The sequence below is a fragment of the Spermophilus citellus genome (assembly GCF_964194105.1).
Source record: "Spermophilus citellus genome assembly, chromosome: 15".
NCBI lineage: Eukaryota > Metazoa > Chordata > Mammalia > Rodentia > Sciuridae > Spermophilus > Spermophilus citellus.
The window spans coordinates 73,742,974-73,767,449 of NC_138195.1; the positions used below are offsets into that span (position 1 = coordinate 73,742,974).

At 45.9% G+C, this 24,476-nt stretch overlaps 1 protein-coding gene across 1 annotated transcript in view; it reads left to right on the forward strand.

Annotated features, from left to right (window-relative positions):
- Positions 1-4,066: 4,066 nt before the first annotated feature.
- The window catches only part of SORCS3 (sortilin related VPS10 domain containing receptor 3), a gene marked incomplete at both ends in the record, with an annotated part of 577,733 nt that continues 557,323 nt past the window's right edge, over positions 4,067-24,476 (forward strand). The window contains one exon of the mRNA XM_081268651.1: positions 4,067-4,678. Within this exon, the coding sequence (XP_081124777.1) occupies positions 4,067-4,678 (612 nt within the window). The remainder of the gene's footprint in view (positions 4,679-24,476) is intronic.

Consider the following 24,476-nt stretch of genomic DNA (forward strand, 5'->3'; position numbering starts at 1 on the left):
GGCTTGGTGATGCTGGTAAAGCGTCCCTAAAAGATCTATTCTACAATGTGATTTCAGGTGTCATTCTGCCTGTAGACCCCCTGAATTTAGTTCTCGGGTCCTCCCTGAAATATTGATTAATATCTTTCTTAAAATAATTTTTGGATTAAAATAGAATTGCTTTCTGTTGCTTACAATACAAATACTGACTGATACCACAAAACAAGATGTGGTGGAAGATAATATCAATCAAATACTAGCTTGACTGCCTCTTTTGAAAATATTTTTATGCTTGAAAGAACAGGTGGCTAGTGGTTGCAGCAGAAGTTTGACTATTTGCATTTTTCTGTTTTGTCTTTTATTGTACATTTATAGAGGGTCAATTCTGTGCTAGGCATCAGGCCAGATGCTGAGGATACACTATGGAGCAAAATAGGTTCTTCTCACCTTCATGGACACACAGTGGAAGGGAGTCCTGGCTGAACTTGCTGACATTTCAGGTTTTGTATTATAACCCTTGGCCTCTGTAGAAATTCAGAGAATTGCAGTGTGGACTGCCGCTTTGACACTAATCAATTAATTAATTTCCTATTTAGTTCTACAAAGGTTGTAAAGTGGCTTATCAAAAATGCACAGATACAGTAAGATCAGACTATCAAAAGATGAAAATAAACAGTGTTGAGTAAAAAGCAAGCAGAAGCTATGTCTTGTCCTGAAGACCACTAAAGCAAGTAAACCAGGTGCTCAGCTCAACTACTGAGACAAGAAGAATGCAAAATGAGAAGACAAAGCCAGTTTTAAAAAGCTTTTACACAATATGTATAAATGTGGATGTGTAATCGATGTGATTCTGCAATCTGTATACGTGGTAAAAATGGGAGTTCATAACCCATTTGAATCAAATGTATGAAATATGATATGTCAAGAGCTTTGTAATGTTTTGAACAACTAATAAAAAAAAGAAAGCCTTTACAAAAGGATGTTGGTTTTGCAGGAGAAACCTGCCTTTCCCTGGCTCCAAGTTTTTTAAGGAATTTGTCTTTTGGTCTTCATATAAGGAGTGATGGATATTTTATAAAATACAGGAACTAGGCATAATTGGGATGCTTCCATATATATATATATATATATATATATATGTGTGTGTGTGTGTGTGTGTGTGTGTGTGTATATATATATATATATATATATATATATATATATATATATATATATCTGCCATGGGTGCTGATGGCAAGATGTTTGTCAGACAATTAAGGGTTTGGAAGGGTGTGTATGTGTGTGTGAGTGTATGTGTGTGTGTATTTATGTTATGCATACAGTGGTAGGAGAAGCAGTACAATTTCCTAAAGTGTTATTTCACTATGATGGTTAAGAAACAACAACCACACGAAAGGAGATTTATTTGGTGACATTTAGTGTAATCTCATGGATTACATATAGTTTGCTTTTTCCAGTTGTTTGTAACAGGGACAGAAGCCCTGGTAGGAAAATGACCTTCTTTATTTTCCCTTGGGGACACAGTGAGGGCTAATCCTAGTCCTTAACCGGCCTGTCCCAGGTGAAGTAACAGAAATGGAAATGGGAATTCCTTCTAACCTTGGCTCTTTTTGAAATTCCAAATTGATATGAACAGCTCCCAACCTACAGCAGAAGACAAAAACTTTGATTATGATGGGGATAATAATGGATAGGGTATCAGGTACCATGAGGTTGTGGAGGAAGGCTTCATGGAAGAGCTGACATTAAAATCAAACCATGATGGAAATTGTAGCAGAAGGCATATTCCAGAGAGTGAATAAGTGCCTCTCAGCTCCAGAACCCCAAGCTTCGGCTCAGGCTGCAGCACCCGGCCTTCTCCGCCAGGGGCGCTGGGCACTCGCAGATGGCCGGCTCCTACACCGTGCGGAATCCCGTGCCCACCTGGGCCCATGGCGCTGGAACTTTTCTTGCGGAGGCTGGAAAAGACTCCACAAGACGCCAAGAACCATTTCATTCTGGGTCAGACATTGTCACTGGATTCTTTTTCCGGCCCAGCCTCCTCCTCGGTTCCCAATTTCCATTTTGGCTCGGTGGGGGAGCAAGTTCACCAGGGTAGGGGCTCTGGGAATCGCTGGTTGTCCCCCTTCCTCAGGGGTCTCAGATTCCCGGGCGAGTCCTCGGCTTCCTCCATCCCTCTTGGCCCTTCCCCGGCGCTTTTTCGCCCTTTCTATCTCCCTCTTTCTTTCGCATCCTTCTCTCCACCTCGCCATCTCTCCCCTCTTCTCCCTCTCTCTTTTACCTTATATCACAATTCTTTCCTGCCCTCTTGCTTGTTTTCCTTCCTCCTGTTCCGCTTTAACCACCTCCTCCAAAGGGACTCTTCAGTCCCCCAAAGGAAGGGAAGAGCCTGGGAGCCTTCTTCCTCGCCAAGCCCCCTCCCACCATCCTACTCCTTTCCCAGTAGTCCCTCCTCCTGCTCCTCCGATCTCAGACTTTTCCACCCTAAAAATCCCAGAGATTCTCAGAGAAGGCCCGCTACACATGTCCGTGTGCCCATGAACAGCGGCTCGGCATCACCCTCAGGTTTAGCTCCCTCTCTCCAAATCACCCGAACTCTCGTCTTCTAGTGGTCACCAGGGATCCCAGAAGCACCAAGTGTTCAGGCTGCCCTCCTGCAGAGGGGTCCTGGGGGCACGATAAGCCCAAAGCAGCGCTGGGCCGGGACCTTCCAACTGGGCGGACACTTTGAAACAACTGAGCCGGCTCAGAAACCGGTGCAGGGAAAGGGAGGGCAAGACTCGGCAGTCCCAGGCAACAAGATGGGGCCTGTATCTTCCCGTGGGAGTTGACGGTCTCTACTTATTTCCTCTCCCCACTTTGGGCCGAGGGTCCCGGGAAGGAGAGCCCCTGAACTGGAGGAGCTGGCAACCCCTATCCCCGCAGCCGACGCTTTCCGGTTCTCTTTCCTAGCCTCCAAAGAAGCTTAATCAGGTTACATCTGCGGGCGACTGGGGGCCGTGGGTGCCCCCGGCGCGAGGGAGAGGGGGCTGCCGAGAGCAGCCTGCCTTGTTCCCGACATTGCCTTTCTGACGACTCACAGGCTCCTGGAAATGCAAACACAGCCCGTGCGTGATGCGCGAGCGCCCACGGCTCGAGCGCACCCCTAGCCCAGCCCTGCTGTTCACACACGCACCCATGCTTGTGTAAACGCGCACGCACGGAGCCGCGCGCCCCCGCTCACCCAGCCGTCCCCCTAATCAGCCCAGTCAGGTACCCCCCCACCCTGCGGCGCCCTCCCGCCAGCCCCGGCGCACCCCTAGCCTCACTCCCGCCCGCCAGCACTCACGCACGCGCACGCACGCACTCCTCGCGCCCCCGCACCGGGCGGGGGCGCAGGCCTCGCGGGGCGGGGAGCCGCGAGCAGAGTCGTGGGTCCATCCCGCGCTTGGCTTCCGCGCGCTGCCTCCCTGCGCGGAGGCTCTGGGCTCCCCCTAAGCTATCAAATGCGAACAGTTGGCGCTGAAAACACTTTACTCCTACTCCTCCTCCCCCGAGACCCTTATACCTCCCCGTGCGCCATCTCCCGCTCCCGGAACAGGCCGAAGAGTAAACCCCCAAACGCGACGAGAAGCGGCACCCAACTCTTCACCCGGAGCAGGTTGGAGGCTGCATTTCGGAGAGACTCAGGACTGGGATCCGTTGCCAGTCCCTCCTCCTGGATCCGGCTTGATTTTCATATTTAAAAAGAGGATTTTCTTATTACCTCTGAACACTCATTTTTATACAATTTCTGGAGGAGCTCAGGGGGAACGATTTTAGGAGATCTGATTTTAACAACAACAAAAGCACTGAAGGAGCATTTATTAATTTTCCTTGGGATTTGGAGTCCCCCTCTGGACGAGAGACCGAGTAAGCGAGCTGGGGGTGGGAGGAAGAGTGCAGAGGACCGGCGAGGCGCGCCAGCCGGAGCCACCTCCTTCTCGGCCGCCCCCTCCCCACTCCCCCGACACGCTCGCTCGCCGGCGCGCGCACACCCCCTGCGCCGGACCCGCACCTCGGCGGGCGCCACACACTCGGCAGCCCGAGCCAAGGTAGCCGCAGCGGGATGGAGGCGGCGCGCACGGAGCGCCCCACAGGCTGGCCAGGGGCGCCCCTCGCCCGGACAGGGCTTCTACTCCTGTCAACGTGGGTCCTGGCCGGTGCCGAGATCACTTGGGGCTCAACGGGCGGTCCCGGGCGCCTCACGGCTTCTCGGTCACCGGCGTTGCCTCCTCTGTTGCCGCGGGCAGTGGCGAACCAGTGGCGGGAGGAGCTGGCGGCGACGCGGAGACCCGCCGCGCTGGGGCGCCGGCCCAGACCAGAGCTGCTGCCCCAGTCTCGGGGCATTGAGATGCAGATTGGAGCCGAGGGTACGTCGCCTGAAGGCGCGCGTTGGGTCCAGGACATCCTGGCTCCTGGCAAGCCTGGCGGCACGAGGAGGAGTCGCCGGGCACAGCCCCCCAGCGCCCTGGAGCGCGGGGATGCCCGGGCTACGGCTTCTGCCGAAGGTTCCAAAGGAAGCCGCCCTCTGGCTAAAGGTTCCCGGGAGGAGGTGAAAGCCCCTCGGACTGGGGGACCAGCGGCTGAAGAGCTCCGACTGCCTAGCACTTCTTTCGCGCTGACCGGGGACTCGGCCCACAACCAAGCAATGGTGCACTGGTCCGGACACAACAGCAGTGTGAGTACCCACCTGGCGGCGAATCTGTCTCCTGACAGCATGGGGGAATGGGGGACAGGAGCGAGGGGTAGGTAGTTGCTCGGGAGTCCATACAAATGGGGGAGTACCTGGACTTCTAGAGAAGGTTTGTCCTGCCCCCAACAGGTTAGCGGAGTTTGTTTTAAGATGGTGTGTGCATTTGTTTACTGGAGACCCTAGGACTGGGGCCGTCCGGAGAGGAGAGGAGCAATGGGTGTCTTAAAGATGAGCAGGGCAGGGATCTGTGGTCACTTTCTCCCATACTCCGCTTGGAGTCAGTTTTCCTGTTTGTGGGGTGCTTGACTTCGTGGGTGAGGACACGGGCTGATGTGAAGAAGCGGCTGGATAGACTAATAGACTAACGAATTCCCCCACACCCAACCGCCCGCACCTGACACGAGAAAGGGAACCCGGGAGATTGATGCGGCTCGGACTTCCAGACTCCTGCTCGCCTTGGGGTCGCTGCTCTTCGCTCTAGGCGCATGGTCTGCTGCTGGTCCAGGCGCGAGGCTCGTCCAAGTCAGCTCAATCCTTGGCCTTCAGGAAAACCCAGTTTCGTCTTCAAAGCCCAGGCAACTGCCCTGGAAGGCTATGGGAGAGGCAGTAGAAAAAGTTTAAAGCGTGAAGAGAAATCAACATAACTCCCACCTCTCTCGCCCTCACTCCAGCACAAGCTCGCACAAGTAGCCTAGCACAAGATTGGCTTTTACCTCTGCGTCCTGCTCCCGGAGTCGAGCTGGGTCCTTTGCTTTCTGTTCACCTTTCCACCCTCCAGGTCCCCTGAACGCTGCTGTACCGAGAGGTGGCGCCGTGGAGCCCACTCTGGCGGCCCCTGCACTCAGGACTGGGGCTCCGGTGCTGGGCATCGCCTGCCGGGGCAGCTGCAGCAGCCCGCAGCGCTTGCCCGAGGGGCTCTCCCCACCTCACTGCCACCCGGTGCCCCGGAGCCAAATCAAAGAACGGCAAAGGACTCGATCTCACAGTCTTTCCCACTCCATCCAAATCGTTTGCTCTTGTCTGGTTCTCGGTTCAGATGAGAACTTGGCATTGGGTAGAGCTGGACTCCAGGCATGGGGCGATGGATGTCTGTACAAGCAGCTCTGGGGAAATCACTTGATGGAAAAGCTGCCCACCCCCCATTTGTCTTTCCCATCTTGACTGGCATGTGAAAAGATTTTCTTGGGAAATATTCTCCTTATTTTAACAGAGCTTGTGGGTGTCACAGGAATGGGTAGTGAGTAACAGGAAAGCCAGGGTACCGCAGAGCAGCGCAGATTTCCTGGTTCTCAGTGATGCACAACACAGGGCAGGGAGCCCAGCCTGTATACCAGATGCTGGGTTCCAAGAACAAGTGGAGTCCAGTTCGGGGCAGCTCAGTAGCTGGCTTCATCTACTTTGGATGAACATCCCAAAGCCTCCTGCTGGACAGTTCTGAGCTTTCTGGTTGAGCAAGGTGTGCTTGTGCTGGGCTGGGTGATTGAAGATTTCCCAGTCCCCAGAGGACATATGTGTGAGTGTTAGAGGGAAAAAGGGAAAGAGAGAGAGAGAGAGAGAGAGAGAGAGAGAGAGAGAGAGAGAGATAAAGAGGGAAGGGGAGAGAAAGAGAAAAGGAGAAGGGGGAGGAAGTGAGAGGTAGGGAAGGTGGAGAGAGAATTCTCTAACAGCAGGGCTTGTAATCTTAACTTCATTTTAGTTTGGTAATTAAGAATTGTGTGTTCACATTTTAACTAGGTGAGGAAGATGGGTAGGCTGCATGGAAGTAAATGTATCCTAGGAAGAGGGGGCCATGTCCTGGCATATCTGAGGCTTTATTACTGCCATATTTAGACAGTATAAATTCATTCTGCCTGCAGAGTTTTCATATGTTTCTGCTTTAAAGGATCATTTTTGAGTGCTGACAAAGCCTCAGGAGATGAGACTTTAGAGAGAAAATGCTTCTTGCAAAGAGTTAAACGTGCATGGCCTTCTCTGCCTATCTTAGGAGCAGTTGAGCAGCAAAGGAAGCGAGGGGCAGCCTGGCCTTTGCCCCTAGGGAAATCAAACAGGGCCAAAGGGTCTAGGCAGTGGACCGTTGGGTTTGTAAGGCCTTAGTGACAATGATGAGATTTAGCCATCATGAGCAGCCCCTGGAGACTTTATTGGTTGTGCTTTTGGCTACTTCACCATTCCAGCAAAGGCAAGGCAGCCTGGGTGAGCACAGGGCCCATCCTGTCCCCTCCCCAGTCTGGAGAGGAGGGAACCACATGATTACCGCCTATGCTGTGTCTGCCTTTTCTGACCACATTTTGCTGGCAATACCAGAGAGAAAGGTGTCCTTGATTATCAGGTCTGTGATGCTGTTTAAGGAAGAAGGGGAAATTGTCTTTGAGAGGCTCTGAGGAAACACCCCTTGTGAGAAGAGCTGGGAAACCATTCCCCAGGTGGGTTCCCTGGGAAGAAAAGAGTCGCTGTGGGGATGCGGAAGCCTCAGGAATTCCTTCATTGTTTCAGGGTGGAGGGAGATGTCACAAGGCAGAGACCTTGGGGTCTAGCAGGCTCTTTTGGCTTGGAGAGATGATTCCATCTTTCCCTCTGGCTTCTGGGGTGTTCAGTGTGTCCTCCTTCAGGAAGGGCAGCAGTTTCAGTTTTAGGACAATTAGGGCTTTCCTGCTTTTCTCCCAGGTGCCTTTGACAAACTTTGTTACTTCACAGGAGTCCCCCTCTGGGGAGAGTTTTTAGTCACTCATATAACTGAAAATTGAATTCCACTCTGGTAGTTTACAGCCATGATGTGGAGCTGGACATAGAGAAGGGCCTTCACCCCACCACAGAGTTAAGGGCAAGATCTCCTACTAATGCAGCACCCGCCCCAGGACCTTAGAGGCAGGAGATGAACCTCCTCCGAGGCTTGGAGCAGGTGTTTGCTTTGGTCCCAGGATTGGAGTGGGATGGCTTGATGAACAAAGGAGGAGGCCCCCAGCAGGCTGGAGGTGAAGGAAGCAGAAAGCAGAGGGGGTCTGGGTCCCACCTCTGACCATCTCACTCTGCTAGATGTTCCAGGTGGAGGGAGATGAGTGGACTTGGCCTTGGAACCTTTGCTCTGGAGGAGTGATTTGCTGTTGTTGTTCTTTCTTACCACTCGTCTCCAGCTGGGATCCTGGTGATTAATGGGTTAGAGAGTGTTTCACAAACACCCAGGGGGAGCACAGTCCCTGTGGCTTACAGAGGAACAGAAAAAACGCATTATTCTGTCCTTTCCCTTCCAATGAAGGAAGAAGCCTCCCTGCTTTTTCAGTGAGATGGCCAATTGCTCTGGAGAGCCCTCTCCTTCTTGGATTAACCCTTGATGGGGGTCCCTCATTCCTGGTGCTGAGGCGAGAATGGGTTCCATTTCTTTCCAGCTACTCACTCTCAGTGACGGCAATTTGCAGGCTGCTGTCCCTGCAGTGTGCCTGCTTGGAATGACTTACCAGGTAGTTTTGAATAAATGTGCCCAACATTGTATCTCAGTGGGGAGAACTGGGGAGATGCTCATCATTCCAGGTCTTTGCCAGATCACCTTTCCAGAATGTGCTAGGAGGTATAGTACTCAGATTCTCCAGGGCAAGATTTCCTACCCTTAACTAATGTAGCTGAACTGTATTCTAAAATATTTACTCCTAATGTGCAAAATAGTGACAGATTTGGTCAGATTAATTGTATTTCACTCACTAAAGCATCTGATCGTGGCTCCCAAACAGATTTTTCAAATAGCTTTTGGCTGGCTCACCCAGCCTTCCTCATCCCAACTCGCAGTCCCCCGTGTCACAATTTCTTAATGCATTTTGCCTTCTCAGAGGCTTAATAAAGAAGCCTGCCACAGAAGCCATTCTTCAGGGGTTTGCCAAAAAAAAAAAAAAAAATCTGTTTTTAATTAATATTACAAGGAGAGCCATCTCAGTTGAGATGTAGCTGGGAAATGCACTGGGACATAACAGCACTAATTGCTCCTGGTCACTGTCAGCCAGGGGATGGTGAGGAAAGGGGGGGGGGGCTGGACGAGATTATTTGTCTGCTCTGTGTTTCCTCTGACGGCTGGCTTATAGGCTCTGATTTGCTTCTCAGATCCTGCAGTGATTTCCAAGGTGAGCAGAAGTTGCAAACTCCTTAATTGGGAGGCCTGATTTAATGATTGCAGAAATGCAGTGGTTGGAACACTGGGAAGTGGCTTCTCCTGTTGCACAGGGTTTAAGGGAAGGGGGGTTGGGGCTCCAGTGGGAAGAAGTCTTGGGAGGCTCTTGCCTTGGGCTCTGTAAATCTTTTGTTGTCACTGGGGGAGTTCTGGAACAGGATGATCTGTGGGCCCTGAATCATCCCATGAGGAGCAGAGGTGGGAGACATGGGAGAGCAGGTCTTTCTGAAGGCTGCTGGCTCATCCAAGGTGAGGTGCACATGGGCAAGTCATTTGAGGTCTGTGGCTTGACCTGCCTGTTGGTTTCCTGCTTTCTGTGTTCCTTGGGTTCTCAACTGGCTTGAGACACTACCTTTACAGGGAGAAAATGCCAAAGGATGATTCTGCAGCAGGTTTGGGAGAAAAGAGGTCTTGTGGTGGAGGAGCTAGAAAATACAGAATGTGAGTGCCTAGTAGGCCACCTTTGGTAAGCAGAACTGGCTCTAGGGATGAATGGAATTAGGCTAACCATGTTTATACCCCTGGTGTGTTGATGGTTGGGAGAGAGGTCTGGTGCTTAGTAATGTTTGTCTAGGTGCGTGAACGAGTGACAGTCCTGTTTTGTGGAGCACAGAGGCTACAAAGGAATTGGAAGTTGTTTCTTGGGATATTGGTGATTTCATCACTTGATAGCTACTGTGATGAGAAATATTTCATCGGGGATATCTGCATTTTGGCTTGAGGGCCTATGGCTTCTTGAATTCAAATCCAGAGTCCTTTGTCCTTGCATTCAGGGCCTTTCATTTTATGTGTCCTGGGTTTGCTTCTCCAGCTTTGGATCTGGTTGTTCCCTGATCCAGTCTTCCACTGTTGCCAGGGCAGCCTCTTTGTTGTCTTGAGCCCCTGCTTGTCTCCAGGCCTTTGCTCCTGAGTCTCCTCCAGTTGAGACATCCTTCCTCCTCTGTTAAGATGCACCCAGTACTCACAGCTCTGTTCACGTCTCCAACACAGGCCTCTATGAAACCTTCCCGAGAAGCATTTATTTCTCTAGTCGTTTGTGGAATTTACAGATGGTAACACAAGTCTGGTCATTTTTAGTTTAGTATTTGGTTACTTTAATCCCATGTTATTTAGTACTTTGAGAGCAAGGGATGAAACAATTAAATGAGCAACCCCCCCCCCCCCATGTGGCCTCTGCTCTTCTCATGGATACCCTGTGGAGTGAGGCCCAGAGAGGGAGACCTGGCTCAGTAACACTGCACTAGCCTGGGAAGCAGGACCTGCCTTAGCTGTGGAGCAGGGGAGGGAAGGGGAGATCAATTCTGCTTTAGGTGGCAAATAGTTTAACACTATCTCTTAATAGCATTGAATTTATGCACCTGGTTTATTATTTTAACATAAGATTCAGAGAGACCCTTATCCCACTAAACAGGAGGATAGACATAAGGACTAGGCAGTGATCCTGGCTTCTTCTCATGCATGTCAGAGATCAGATGGATACTCATAACATAGCCTTTTGCTGGGCGTTTCCTGTGTATGTGGCGTTGTTCTGGGGCTGCAGGTTGTGATGGAGGGGAGACAAACAAGAAAACGACAGTGTTTGCCTCAGGTGCTTCTAATATGCTTTGAATGTGAGGCTGCTCTTCTGTAAAGTTAAATAACACATGACAACAAGACAGATGCCATGGGGTGATATGTGGTTAATTGTCAAGTGATCGTTTGAGGCTGTGAGCTCCGAGGAGAGGAGATCACTGTGGGAGACACTGTGGGTCTCAGACTCAGATTGTCGGGGCTGGAAGTGCATTTGGGAGTTGCCTTCATCAAACCATCAGCATAGAGGAGGGCTGTGAGGCTCACGCAGCAACATGCCACCCTACAGCCGGACCCCAGCTGCTCTTTTCTCTTAGAATAGCCCTCTCCTGTTCATACCTATTTTCTCCTTAACAGCATTTTCCTTCCAAGAGGGTTCATATTCTTTAACTCTGGTCATGTAGGGTGCTGCCCAGTTACAGGTAGAGTAGATTAAGACTCAGGATGGGTATACATAAGGCTAGCCAGAGTGGCTTAGGAGTAGCTTCCTTCCTCATGTTCCAGGGTTGAGCCCCATAGCCACCCATCCAACCCACCACAGTGACTCCAGGCAATAAATAGCAAGCTCCTTAATGTTGGGTGAGTTCTGTCTTGCTAACCGTTGTTGACGGGGACCTCTGTAAATCACCTGATTATTTGAATTACTGAGGAAATCAAGCCGGGTTACATGACCAAGAACATTTTCCTTATTTATTTTGATCAGTGTAGTTTAATTATTTATGGAAACATTGTTCTCTATGGTACACTAATAAATGTGCTATAGTAAATTTGTAAAAGGTAATGGAGTCTAAGAACTTCAGGATTGCATGATAGATTTCTGCTATTAAGTCTGTGTTAGGGAGCAGAGGAAACCATTCCTCCTTGACTGAGATGGGAGGGACTGAGAGCCCAGAGGAACTGACCATTCAGGGATTTTGGTCAGTACAACTGTACCATGGCTAAGTAGGGGCCTGTTACTTGGCACACTCTGGAGAAAACCTTATTTAAGGGGAAAACTAGAAATAGAATTATGTAGGATAGGGCTGGGGATGTGGCTCAAGCGGTAGCGCGCTCCTCTGGCATGTGTGCGGCCCGGGTTCGATCCTCAGCACCACATACCAACAAAGATGTTGTGTCTGCCGAGAACTAAAAAATAAATATTAAAAATTCTCTCTCTCTCTCTCTCTCTCCTCTCTCACTCTCTCTCTCTCATTAAAAAAAAAAAAAGAATTATGTAGGATAAGCAAGCATCCTATAAGGCTTTGGATTGTGGGATTTTTGAGCATGGGTTTGTAGTATGACAGGATATATGGCAGGTGTGAATTCTTACTTGCAGAAGGTTTACATCCTGAATGCTGTTCTGTTCAGGATTTATTGAGAATGGATAGACAGAGAATGTGGAACAAGGTCACATACTAAATAGGACAGTGGAATCTGGAGCCAGAGGCTTGGATTCAAATCCTCCCTCTGTCTCTGAATAGCTGTGTGACACTGGGCAGGTTTTTACTCTCTCTTTGCTATCTTTTCATCTGTAAAAAGGGGTGATGATAACAGTACCTCCTATCTTGGGTAGCTGTGAGGATTAAATGAGATTATACACTGTATAGTATTTAAAAGAAGTGCCCAACTTGTATGTTGGTTTAGTTATTATTTTTACATCTAGACGGGGCCTTCTCTTTATTTTCAAATATTGCAGCAGAGGAAGGAGCTACATGCCCAAAGTCGCCCAGTGAGCTGATGTCAAGGCCATCTTGGTACCCACACATCATCAGGATGCTGATTTCACACATCCCCATGGTCCCTGTTCACAGGGGAGTCTGTCTTTTGTGTAGTGCTGAGATGGACAGTGAAGAGATGTGCAAGTGAATGACGGGGGGCCAGGCAAGCAGAGCCCACAGTACCCAGGACTCAACCTTCATCAAAGTCACGGGATGGACCTTGATGCTGTTTTTCTTCTCGAGCTCCTAGCTGTGTGTTTGTGTCTGGTATGAATAGTAAATATCCGTGGCTGGAACTCTGCAGCATATCTGCAGCCTCTTTCTCAGAAGGATCATGGTGGCTAAATTATTTTGCAGTGATCTACTCCCACGCCCACGGAGTTTCAGGCTTGGTTCCCTTTTGGCCTTCACCCTGTGCACCAAGAATGGAACCTGAGGTGAATACACAGACACTAGAGGGAGTGTTGCCTTGGGAAAGACGGGAAAATAAATAGGATGAAATCATGAAAAAAATGTTCCAGGAATTGTTCCAAAGGAGAGAAAATGAGAAGAAGTAACCTGTAAATGCATTGTGTGGAGGGCTGTTTGGCAACTCATCAATGAATGATTGGTTGGTAAGAGGGCGGATCAGGCCTGGGTTGACTAATCTTCCTCTTCCTGCAGAAAAAAAGGTTGTACAAGTTACATCCAGTCAGCGGTGGGATATTCAACCTATGAATGACTGAACTAATATCCTACAAATAGATTCGTCTAGAAATCACATGCAGCTGTGGTTCCTCTGTCTCTTCTGCATATTCTTCTTTATGCCCCATCATTCTCTTGTCTGGTGGTTGGTCAATAGAAGTCTATTCAGTTGAATGGGATACGTACTTTCTTAATGCCTAACACTGTAGGGGTGAAGAATGTTTTGTGGATCAGAAGGTCTGGTCTGCTCCAGCTGTCCCTAGGGTCTGTACCTACTGAAACATCACAGGTGTTTCATTCTTCATTTCTTAGGTCCCACATGTCTGACTTGGTCCTCTCACCTCTGTGGTGAGCTTGGCAGTTTCTCATCTGGATGGTTAGAACCAGGTTAAAGATTACACTGCATGAGAAATGAGCCTATTCTTTAAAAAAGTCTGACCTCAGGGGCTGGGGTTCTAGCTCAGTTGGTAGAGCATTTGCCTTACATATGTGAGACACTGGGTTTGATCCTCAGCACCACATAAAAACAAATAAGTAAAATAGAGTTATCATGTCCGTCTAAAACTAAAATAAATAAAAACGTGTGGGGCTGGGGATATAGCTCATTTGGGAGAGTGCTTGCCTCACATGTACAAGGCCCTGGGTTCAATCCCCAGCACCAGAGAAACAAAACAAATTAATTGATTAGATAGGTAGGGGAACCTGTCTACACTAAGAGTTTTGAGTCCCTGAAATTGGGGATATAGAGAAGCTTGTTTTTAGGATGATGGTGGAAGGGGGGAGGATCCTTAGAAATGAAGGAAGGAGTTGCTCATCTCAGGTGTTGCTTTCAGCACTAGCCAGGCTGGAAAGCAAACTCCCCCCCCCCCATTTTATTTATTTTTGTCTTCACATTTTTTTATTGATGAGTTACAGTTGTACATAATGATGAGATTTATTATTACATATTCATACATGCACACAATGTAACAATATAATTTGGCCAATATCATTCACTTCTAGCCTGTCCCCTCTTCCCTGCCTCCCACCTGCTTGTCCCTTTCCTCTACTGATCTCCCACACCTTTCTTTTTCTTTTTCCTTTCTAGCTTCCATATATGAGAAAAATGTACTACCATTGACTTTCTGAGTTTGGCTTATTTTGCCTAACATAATGGTCTCAAGTTCCATTTGTTTTCTATGAATGACATAATTTTATTTTTCTTTATAGCTGAATAAAACTCCATTGTGTGTATATAACACATTTTCTTTATCCTTTCTTCCAGTGATGGATACCTAGTCTGATTCTATGGTTTGGCTATTGTGAGTTGTGCTGCTATAAACATGGGTATGCGTGTAGCACTCTAGTATGTTGACTTTAATTCTTTAGGTAAATGCCCGAGAGTGCTATAGTTGGGTCATATGGTGGTTCCATGCCTGGCCTTTAAGAACCTCCATACTCATTTCCATAGTGGTTGTATTGATTTACAACACTGTAAAAGTGTTCCTTTTTCTCTACATTCTCTCCAGTGTTTGTTATTATTTGTATTCTTGATGACTACCATTCTGACTGGTGTAAGATTAAATCTCAGTGTAATTTTTGACTTGCATTTCCCTAATTGCTAATGATGGTGAACATTTTTTCATATATTTGTTGGCTGCTTTTATTTCTTGTTTTGAGAAGTTTCTTTAATTCATTTTCCCATTTATTAATTGGTTTATTGGTGTTAGGTTTTTTGAGTTTTTTAAAATGCATTTTAGACATTAATACTTTCAGAATAGTGGCTAGCAAAGATTTTCTCCCATATTATAGGTTCTCTCTTTACATTCCTAATTGTTACTTTTGCTGTGCAGAAGCTTTTTAATTTGACGCCATACCATTTATTAACTCTTGGCATTACTTCCTGAGCTTTTCCTAAAGAGAAAGTTATTGCCTGTACCTATGTATTGGAGTGTTGACCCTATGTTTTATTCCAGGAGTTGCATAGTTTTGGGGATAATTCCTAGGTCTTTGATGTATTTTGAGATGACTTTTGTACAGGGTGACAGATAAGGGTTTGGTTTCATTCTTCTACATATGGATAACCAGTTTTCCCAGCACTGTTTGTTAAAAAGACTGTCTTTTTTTTCAGTGTACATTGTTGACATCTTTGTCAAAGATCAGATGACTGTAGATGTGAGGGTTTGTCTCTGTGTTTTCTGTTCTGTATCATCAGTCTATGTTTTTTTATGCCAGTCCTATGAAATTTTTGTTACTCTATCTCTATAGTATAATTTGGAGCCAGGTATTATGATGCCTCCAACATTGCATTTTTTTTTTTGCTTAAAATTGGAAAGCAAACATTTTATTGGAAAATTTTTGAAAACTCCAAAATGTCTTTTTTCTTATGAGAAGTTCCCTGAACAGCAGTGAGCTTGACCAAGTCTCTACATCTTAGTTTTGTTGCCTACAAAATGAGAATAATACTGAACTTGTAAGATTGTTGTGAATTTCAGAAATGATACACATAAAGGGTCTAACTAGCACAGTAGACTATTGCGTGGTGATGTGAGTGCCCATTATCACTCAGATGGGAGATGGGGTAGGCTGGGATGTCTTCTTTCCTAGCAGACCTCTTGGCACTCTGCCCATTTCCCGAACACTTTCCATTTCTCTGTGTGCTGACTTGATAATACAAGACACAGGTTGGAAGAGTCAGTGCCTTTCAAAGAGTCGGGAGAAGCCACTTATCAATGACTGAGGGAAGTTGGTGGATAAGTATCCAGCTCCCTTGTCCTTTGGAGTGAACAGAACCTGAGGTTGGTCTTCAAAACTGTGTCTGAGATTAAGACCCATTTGCTTACCATGGTAATTTGCTTGGTTTTATGTCTGCCTTCTGTCCCTATTTCATTTTTCCACTTCCCTGTGACTATTTCCATGGATCACCCCCTCCCCCCATATAAACTATGTAAGTGCTAGTCTTTGTTTCAGGGTATTCTTCTGAAGGAACCTCAACTAAGATCCTTAGTTATTTCCAAGTGTATTGGTTTGGCTTCTCTAGAGAAAAAGAATCAATAGTGTGTAGGTATAGATTACTCTAAGGGATTGGCTCATGCACTTATGGTAACTAAGAAACCAAGGGTCTGTAGTCGGCAAGCTGGAGTCCAAAGAGAACCCATAGTATAATTCTAGCCTGAGTCAGAAGATCTGAGGAGCAGGAGAGACAATGGTGTAAATTCTAGACTGGGTCCTAGTCCAGAGGCAGGAGAAGACGGATATCCCAGCTTCATGACAGTGAGGCAGACAGAAATGATTCTTTCTTACTTAACCTTTTATTCCACTTGAATCTTCAAAGGATTGGATGAGGCCCATCTATATTGGGGAGGGCATTCTACTTTGTTTAGTCTACTGGCTCAAATGTTATCCAGGAACACACAGACACAGACAGAAGAATGTTCAACCAAATATCTAGGTGCCCTATGACCCAGTTATCCATCACACCGAGTCAGGAATTTCTCTCTCTCTTTTCTTTTGATGCTGGGCATGGAACCCAGGGCCTCTTGCATGTCGGGCAAGTACTCTGCCACTGAGCTATATCCCCAGTCCTTTGTAATATTATATTAAAAACCTGTTGTGAGCCTTGCCATAGTATATACTAGAAATGGAGAAGGAAATGGGTCTAAGATAACATCCTAGAGGGGCATCATACTATGTTGGAAAGAATATTGGTTTTGGGATTGGGAATTTCGTGAGCTGTGTTCTTGGTTTACATGAAATGTCTTCAGCAAGTTAACTGTTTTTTAGGTGTAAGGAAATGAAGACCCTTCCAGATAGAGAAGATGGAAAAGAAATGAGGAAGAGTTACAAGTCTGTGTTATTTGGGAACATTATTAGTGAGAAGAAGATCTGGAATTGTGATGAAAAAAATTGGAAAATACTTCTTTCCAGCATGTATAGGTGTTTTCTTACCTTAAGTAGATGTATTTTCATTCCTTAAAAAAACTGATCCATTTTTTTTTGATGGTGTCCTTTAAAGTTCAAAAGATTTTAATTTGGGGGAAGCCAAGCACATCTATTTTTTGTTGTTGCTTTTGCCTTTGGTGCCATAGTTAAGAGACTCTTGCCTAATTCAACGTCATAAGATTCATGCATGATTTCTTTGTAAGAGATTTATAGTTTTATTTCTTCCCTTTAGGTCTTTGGTCAACTTTGAATTAATTTTTGTATATGATGTGAGGTTGGGTGGTTCTAGTGTCATTCTTCTGCATGTGGATGTCCCACTGTTGCCTGTTTGTTTAAAACACAGATTCTTCCCCCATTGAACTATTTTGGCATCCTTGTAAAAATCAATGGATCACAAATATCAGTTTATTTCCAGACTGTCAGTTCTCTCCCACTTATCTATATGTCTGTCTTTTAGCCTTGTGGTAGCTTTGTTGTAGCTTTTGAAATTGGGAAATGTGAATTCTCCAAATTTGTTTTTCTTTTTAAAGAATGCTCTGGCCATTCTGAATCCCTTGAATTTTCACATGAATTTTAGGATGCCATATTTTACCACACAGTTGTTTATATATATATATATATATATATATATATATATATATAATGCAAACAAATGGGCCCATCTATTATATATATATTATATATATATATATATAATATATATATATATTATATATAAATAATGCAAACAAATGGGCCCATTTATTATATAAATTTTTTTAAAAAATTATGCCAGTATTACTTAAAAATAATATATCACTACACTGTCTTTGGTGCAAGATTAGGATGCATGGGATATATATATATATCTATATATATATATCTATATATATATATCTATATATATATATAAGTTCAAATGGATGCACATTATTTCTTTGTGACAGTTTAGTGAACATTTTTCTGGCCTGAAAAAATAAAGTTATTACACTGGTTGTTATTGGGAAAAATAAACTGATTCATTTAAAAATTCATTTGCTTAGGGCAGTGCTAATTAAGTTATTTGGATTTTCTGGGATTTAGTTTTCCTATCTCTAAGAAGAAAGAGTTGTCTAGGTTCATGCAAGTCCATCTCATCACAAACTTGATATGAATCAGGTTAGTTATTTATGTATGTGTGAATTTGGGATAATCCTGTTTGCTCCCTTTGTATCACAGTTAAATAATGAAATGGGGTGCACCTGGAAACATTTTGAAAATAACGGGGGTGATATGAACTCAAGGTGTTTGTTTGTTGACTTTATCTCTCCTTTATTCCTTAAGGAGCTGGAGTTTCCCTCGGTGACAGATTCGAGGCCACATGTACCACCTGTCTTCTTTTGCCTTCTCTTAGTACACATGAAAAACTTCCGTTAACACACATGCAGTGGTATTAAAAGCCCCAACTTCTTATTCCAGGCATGGTGTACAATTTATTTGAAGTCACATCTAATATAATAAAATTCCCAGATGGGAGTGGAATTTGATGTTTAAAAAGATTTTGTTCCAGAACTTGACCTGTATTGATTGTTTTTGCCTTATTCCTTTCAGATAATGCGACTTATTTGGGGAGTACCTCCTATGTGCCTGGTATTGCAGCATATATGAAAAACCATATGATGCCTCTGGACATCCCAAAGCTTACAGTTTTATGCCTGGGAAACATATTGGACAGCTTTGTAGAGGACAGAGCAAGACAGCATAAAATACATGCTCCTTTAAAACATATTTAGGAAATAAATTGAATTTCAACCATAGTTGAATGAAAAGCAATAAAAATATTAACAATAGTGTGGTTGTTTTTATTATCTGCAACAAAATCTAGTCCTGTGATTGGAAATAGATGTTACCTGTACCACTAAACCCAGGACACTTGACAACACGCGTTCTGACCTTTGAGGTCAAATAGCTTATCCTGGGCTCTGGTAATTATTGAGAATTCTGCCAGTTTGGTTTGGGCTATAACTTTCTCATAGAGCTTTTTGTTTAATTTTGTGTTTCTATTTGTCTTATTTTCCATACAGGCAGAGGAAGCATCTGCCTTTTTACCATAGTACTCAGATTTTTTTAGTTGATATTCTAATTTTACGGATTTCTTTCTTTCTAGGTCTGTTTCCCTTCTGTCTTCTTGAGATTTCCATTTATTTCACTCCTGGATTTGTGCTTCTGTTTCTTGGCATTCCTTCCTCTGTTGGGCCAGTTTTGCATTTTTGTGTGTTACATCCTGAGTCGTCATCTTCACAGAGTACATGGGAATGTCCTTGTTTATATCTGTTGTCCTCACGTAATACACATAGATTTCTTTTAACTCTCAAAAGATTCTGGCTTGGAGGATAAATCACATAGAAACCCAGCACTTAGGAGATACATTAGGAAAAAAAAATCCTCAGCTTGTCTAAAATCTTACTTTGCTCTCATACTGGCTCCATGGACATTGGAATCTAGGTTAAAAAAAAATTCCCTTGAATGTGTGAATTACTTGGATTTGCTGGTTTTGTACCATTTACTATTTTTGGATTATGTGTGTCTCCCTTCCTGCTCAGGGACTGAGGAGGGTGAGGAAAAGGGGTGCCTACCCTGGGAAGCCTGTGATGTTCAAATGGGTGAGGTGCACTCTTTTAAGAAAACCCGAAGCATTCAATCCAGGTTGAAACAAAATCTGCAATATGTTGTGGGGGGTGAAATTGAACAATCTGTCATTGACATTTGTTAAAGGTTTTCTGGCTGAATTTTATATTAAAGGTAGTCAGATACTTTTAGTTATTTGTTTTTATTTATAACTACGCCAATACTCAATACTAGACATATGTTTGTGGAGTGTCTTCTGTGTGACCAGTGCTGCTGGTGTCTGAGGTCCTACTGGAGGAGAGGTCCGTGATACTGTCAGAGATTGCACAAGGGCCACCTAACTTAGGGAAGGCATAGAGGAAGCAGCAGGTACACTGAGATCCCAAAAGATGTGCCTGTTGGGTGGGTGAAGTGGAGAGAGCAGAGTGTTCTAGATTTCAGTGGCAGGAGGGAGCAAAGTCTCTGAAGGGGATAGAAAGCAGGACAGTGTGGGGGCCGGGGACTGAAAGGTGCAGCCAGCCAGGCAAGTACAGGTAGGACCAAGCAGGGCTTATGGGTTTGTTGTAAAAAGGTAAAAAGGTTCAAAGTAAGAGAGTGATAAATTTACATTAAAAAAATCACTTAGGCCGCCCTGTGGGTTGGAGGGAGAGAAGGATGGAGGCTGGGAGGCTGAACTGATACTGAAGCTGGAAAGGGTGATGGCTTGGGTGGTGGAAGTGGGTGTGGGCGGGAAGGAGCCCACTGAGGGATTACTTGGCAAGGGCTGTAGCTGATCCCATGTGGCCCCGTTCTCCACTCCTTCCTGCAATTTCCTGCATACTCGTCCTGTGCGTGCCTTCTCTGGGTGAGCAGGGGTCTTCTCCACTGGCTAACTTTGTGTGTGGCAGTGCAATTTGCTTTAACAGGAGACGAGGCAAAAGGGACACTGTCAGTTGTAAGCTTAGTGATCCAGAGGCATTGTGTGTTTCGTACTCTGTGTTGCACCTTTGCAGTGGACAAGAGAAAAACGTGCCCAGGCTAGCCCACTGGTTTCCAGGGGAGGATAAGAGACAAAAAGCAAGCCCAGCCCAGATCGGCTAAGCCCAGCTGGGAGTGGTACAGCCATCCAGCTGAGCCCAGCTGTGATCAGCCAGCTCCCCTGGATGCCCTGTATCTTTGTGAGAATAAGTGATGATTGTGAGAATCAGAACTGATTGAGATTTGGGTTGATGATTCTGTAGCATTTTTGCAGCAAAAGCTAACTGAGATAGTAGGTGAAACCAACAGAACTTGAGAGATGGGGTGTAGCATATTTGGGGGGAATGTAATTACTGTGTAAAGAGAGGCTCACCTCTGTTTCAAGGTCATTAACCATATATACAAGCTCAGGGTTATCCTTAGGTGTGTCCCTTGGGTGACTGCCTGCCACTCCCTTCTCCTTACAATTCTTGGCTGCTTTTTCTGAATGAGGTAGATCAGATCTGTGGTCTAAAGGAATTAATCCTCCCTCTTTTTTCCCCTCTCACTTTTTCTCCCCTGCAGCCTAATCGGATTCCTGCTGAGCACTGAAGCTGAGTGATCCTCAGGTCTCTCAACAGGAGCCTTCAAGCCCTAATACTCAGTATTTTCTTGTGAGAGTTGAAGTCAATTTTTGCTCTAACTGGGAAGATGGAATTTCACTTAAAAGGGGGGAGAAATGCAGGGCCAGGGATTTCCTTGGTCTTGACTGATTATTTAAAATATATTAGTTCTGATAAAATATTTAGCTTTTAAACAACAAATTTAATATAGGGAATTGTGTTTTATTTATTAATGGCAGTTGCAGGGAGATTGGTAGGAGTTGTGCTAAAGTGCACTGTTGTGATTTTGCAAAGTATAGTAATTACTGTAATATTTTGTTGAATTATTAATATCTAATGTGCCTGCAGGAACATAAGCTTCTGCAGTCGAATTCATTTCAAGATTGCCTTTTCCCCCCTTCTGGTTTTGTTTTGTGTTTTCCTTCCTTTCTTGTGCACTTATGAATTTTTTAGGCAATGGTATGGGTGGGGCAGAGTTGATTATATTGTATGAAACATCATTGTTACAACCTGTAACTGAACATAGGCAGCAGAAAAACAACAACAACAACAAAACAACTCAGGTTCCTGGATGAGCCACTGCTTCAGCCCAGCCTGTTTACAGGAGCAGATTGAGGGATGTTGAAGGAAGCATGTCTGGTGAGCAAGGACCTGTTCAGGAGCTGAGATGAGGAGAGAAAATAGTGGGCAGGCCACCGACGTGCATACCTCTAAGCTTCTAAGCAGAGCTGCTCTATCCCTAGATGAAGTTGTTTGCAGTCACTGCTGTGGGACTCTGAAGCTCTTGGCCATGTGACTGCCCACAGCTCTGTTCTGTAGACATTTGGCTTCACTTCTTCAGTGTCTGAGCAAGTATGGGCACTTCCAGTTCTTCCTTCTCTTCTGCCTTCTCTGGTTCCATCTATTTTCCCCATTCTTCCTGGATCAGGGGTCCCCTGGACTTGGGGATGAGATGGCTCCTGGATAGCTGGGGTCTGCAACAAACATGGTCCCCACTTGAGATGGTATTTCCTATGTTCAGTATTATTGTGGTCATGAGGAGCCATGCAGGAGGAGCTATGCCCTTATAGTTTAGGTACCTGTCCTGCCCATGTCCCCCTGTGAGGAGTGATCTTTAACATGGGGACAGATACTTGATTGTGCCTCAGTACAATAATAGAAGCTGAATGAAGAGCCATTCAGACTTGGTGCTTTGGGAACTTGAGACCTGAGAGAAGTATGTGCAGAGAGAAGGATGGAGATTCACCTGACATTGGAACCCACAGTGAAGCCTCTGGGGATGGGGTGTCACATCTACTGAAGGCCTGCTGTGTCCCGGTACCAGCCATGGGAGCTTTGCATTTCCCCTCTTTGCACCTTTAGGAATTGGGTTTGTTATTAATTAACCCTGTTTAACAGGCGAGGAAACCCTGAGCAAGAGAGTTTAGATTGCCAGGATCACACTTTTGAGTTTTGGTGTTTCTAGACAGGTTGAATAAAGGGCACAGGGGAGGAGAAACCAGGTGTGTCTGGGAATTGAAGAGGCAGAGATTAGATGTGGCCTGATTACAGAGGCATTGTACGACCAACAGGCTAACTTGTGTTTTATTTTGTTGGCAATGGGCAGCTGTTAGTAATTTTGAGCAAGGGGGAACATGTCACTAGCAGTGGTGTCAATCATTCTCCAAACATTGGCAAACTCATTCTCCCTACTTTGCAAGAGGAGAAACAAAGGCTCAGAGAGGTGAGGCAACTTACTCAGGGACACCCAGCAAATTGCGACTGGGAGCAGAAAGCCCACCCTGCTGCCTCTCCTTCCACTCGGCAGCTGCTGGCTGCCTTCCTCTCCCTCTGCCTGTTCCCTTTCCATCAGCAGTGGCTCTGGCCTGCTCTCTCCTCTCCACCATGATCTTCACAGTAGCGGTCCTCTCCATCATTAGAGCAACCAGTGGGGTTCTGCTGTAATTAAAGGAAGCCAACGGGGGAAGCAAAGCAGAGCAAGGGAAAAAAGCAACCACCAACAAAACATCTTATTTCCCACACAAACTCCCTAACAACTGCCATCTATCTGCTTTCATGGGAAGCTGCTTGCTTTAAATACAGCAAAGGGAAACCCCACAGATGGTGGGGGAAAGCAGGTTATTAAGTTACCTTCAGGCTGCCAGAATGGGGGACTTACTCCTTTCTTGTCCTCCCTTCCCTGCAGTGCAAAACCAATCGAATGTTAAGAGTTGAAAGAGACCTTGAAGGTCATTTAGTTCAACTTCTCCACCAAGGCAGGGTCCCCTTCACTGCCTGCACTCCCAGTATCTCTGACACCTAGTTACATGGCTCCCCATCTCTCCACCGTCCCCAGCTCTTCAGATGAGCGGGACCAAAGATCAGGTAGGGATGGGAAGACACTTTCACTAGCAAAAAAAACCGGCCACCCAAGCCTATTGTCATTTATAGCTTCGACTCCGGAAATGTCTAATTAATTCATTTGTCCAATTAGCCCCTTGCTCTCTGAAATGCTTTCTCTTGGTTGCTGAGCAACTCGGATAGACTTTCAACACATGCATCTGCTGCTGAATGAACCAGTCGTTTTTCCCTTCACTCTGGGCTTCCCCGCTTTTCTCCTTTTGTTTTTCTGGGTGCGCAGTCATGAAGAACATCTCCAGCACTCCCCAGCCTTCTCACCTTCCTCAGGCCTCTCTGAATGTGCTTGCTGTCTGCCTTAAAACATTTCCCAAGGTAAATTTCCCAAGGTAGGCATTTGTCATGGACAAAGAGAGTGATGGAATTTACAGGTACACAGAGATGCATTTGCAAAATAGTGAAAATTAGTCTCGGGGAGGCAGGACTTGGGAAGAAGCTTGCTGTCTCAGGGGCCTGGCAAAGGGTGGGCTCAGAGGTATTTGGAAAGAGGGATCAGATGTTGTCGGGTTAAGTGACATTAACCAGTGCAGCCTGACCAGATGGCGGTTGGTTCCCTTTGTCTTTGCAGTGTGTCTCAGCCTGGAGAGCATCTGGAACAATCTGCAGGAGGGGGGATTTTTAAGCTGAGACTGAAAGGGACAGTTTCAACTGAGGAGGGCAACAGGTGCCTTGAGGACTCCTCTTTGAAGGGTAACTGTGCTCCAGGTGAAGGATGTGGGGATGCTGCAGGTGGCTTCAGGAAGTTAATGTTAGACCTGGACTTGGAGCCCCGACTCCTTTTCTGCTTTTATAGATGGGGAAGTGGACTCTTCAGAGTCCCAGGTGCCTCATTTCGCCACATTGCTCCTTTTAGATCTTATCATGGGATCCTTGGTCAGAAAGTTAGTCGCTTCAGTCACTCAAAATTACTTTTAAAAATCAACTTTTATTTGTAATAGTTGAAGTTGGTCCTGAAGACTGGTGGAGCTCAAGGATCTTGGCTTCTGTCCCTCACCTTGGCATGTGTGTTTTGCTAGGGGCATGTTCAAATGTGAATAAGGAATGATCCCTTGTCCTCAAAATTCTCACTGTAGTAGAGGAGAAGGAAACATGCAAGGAAGCCTTCAGAGGTGGATCTGGGCTTCCTGATCTGGGCTCAGTTCTTATGGTGAAGGAGCTGTGGCGTGGGAAGGTGGTGGGGGGCACATTCCAGGCCAAAGGGGCAGTGTGGGCCAAGG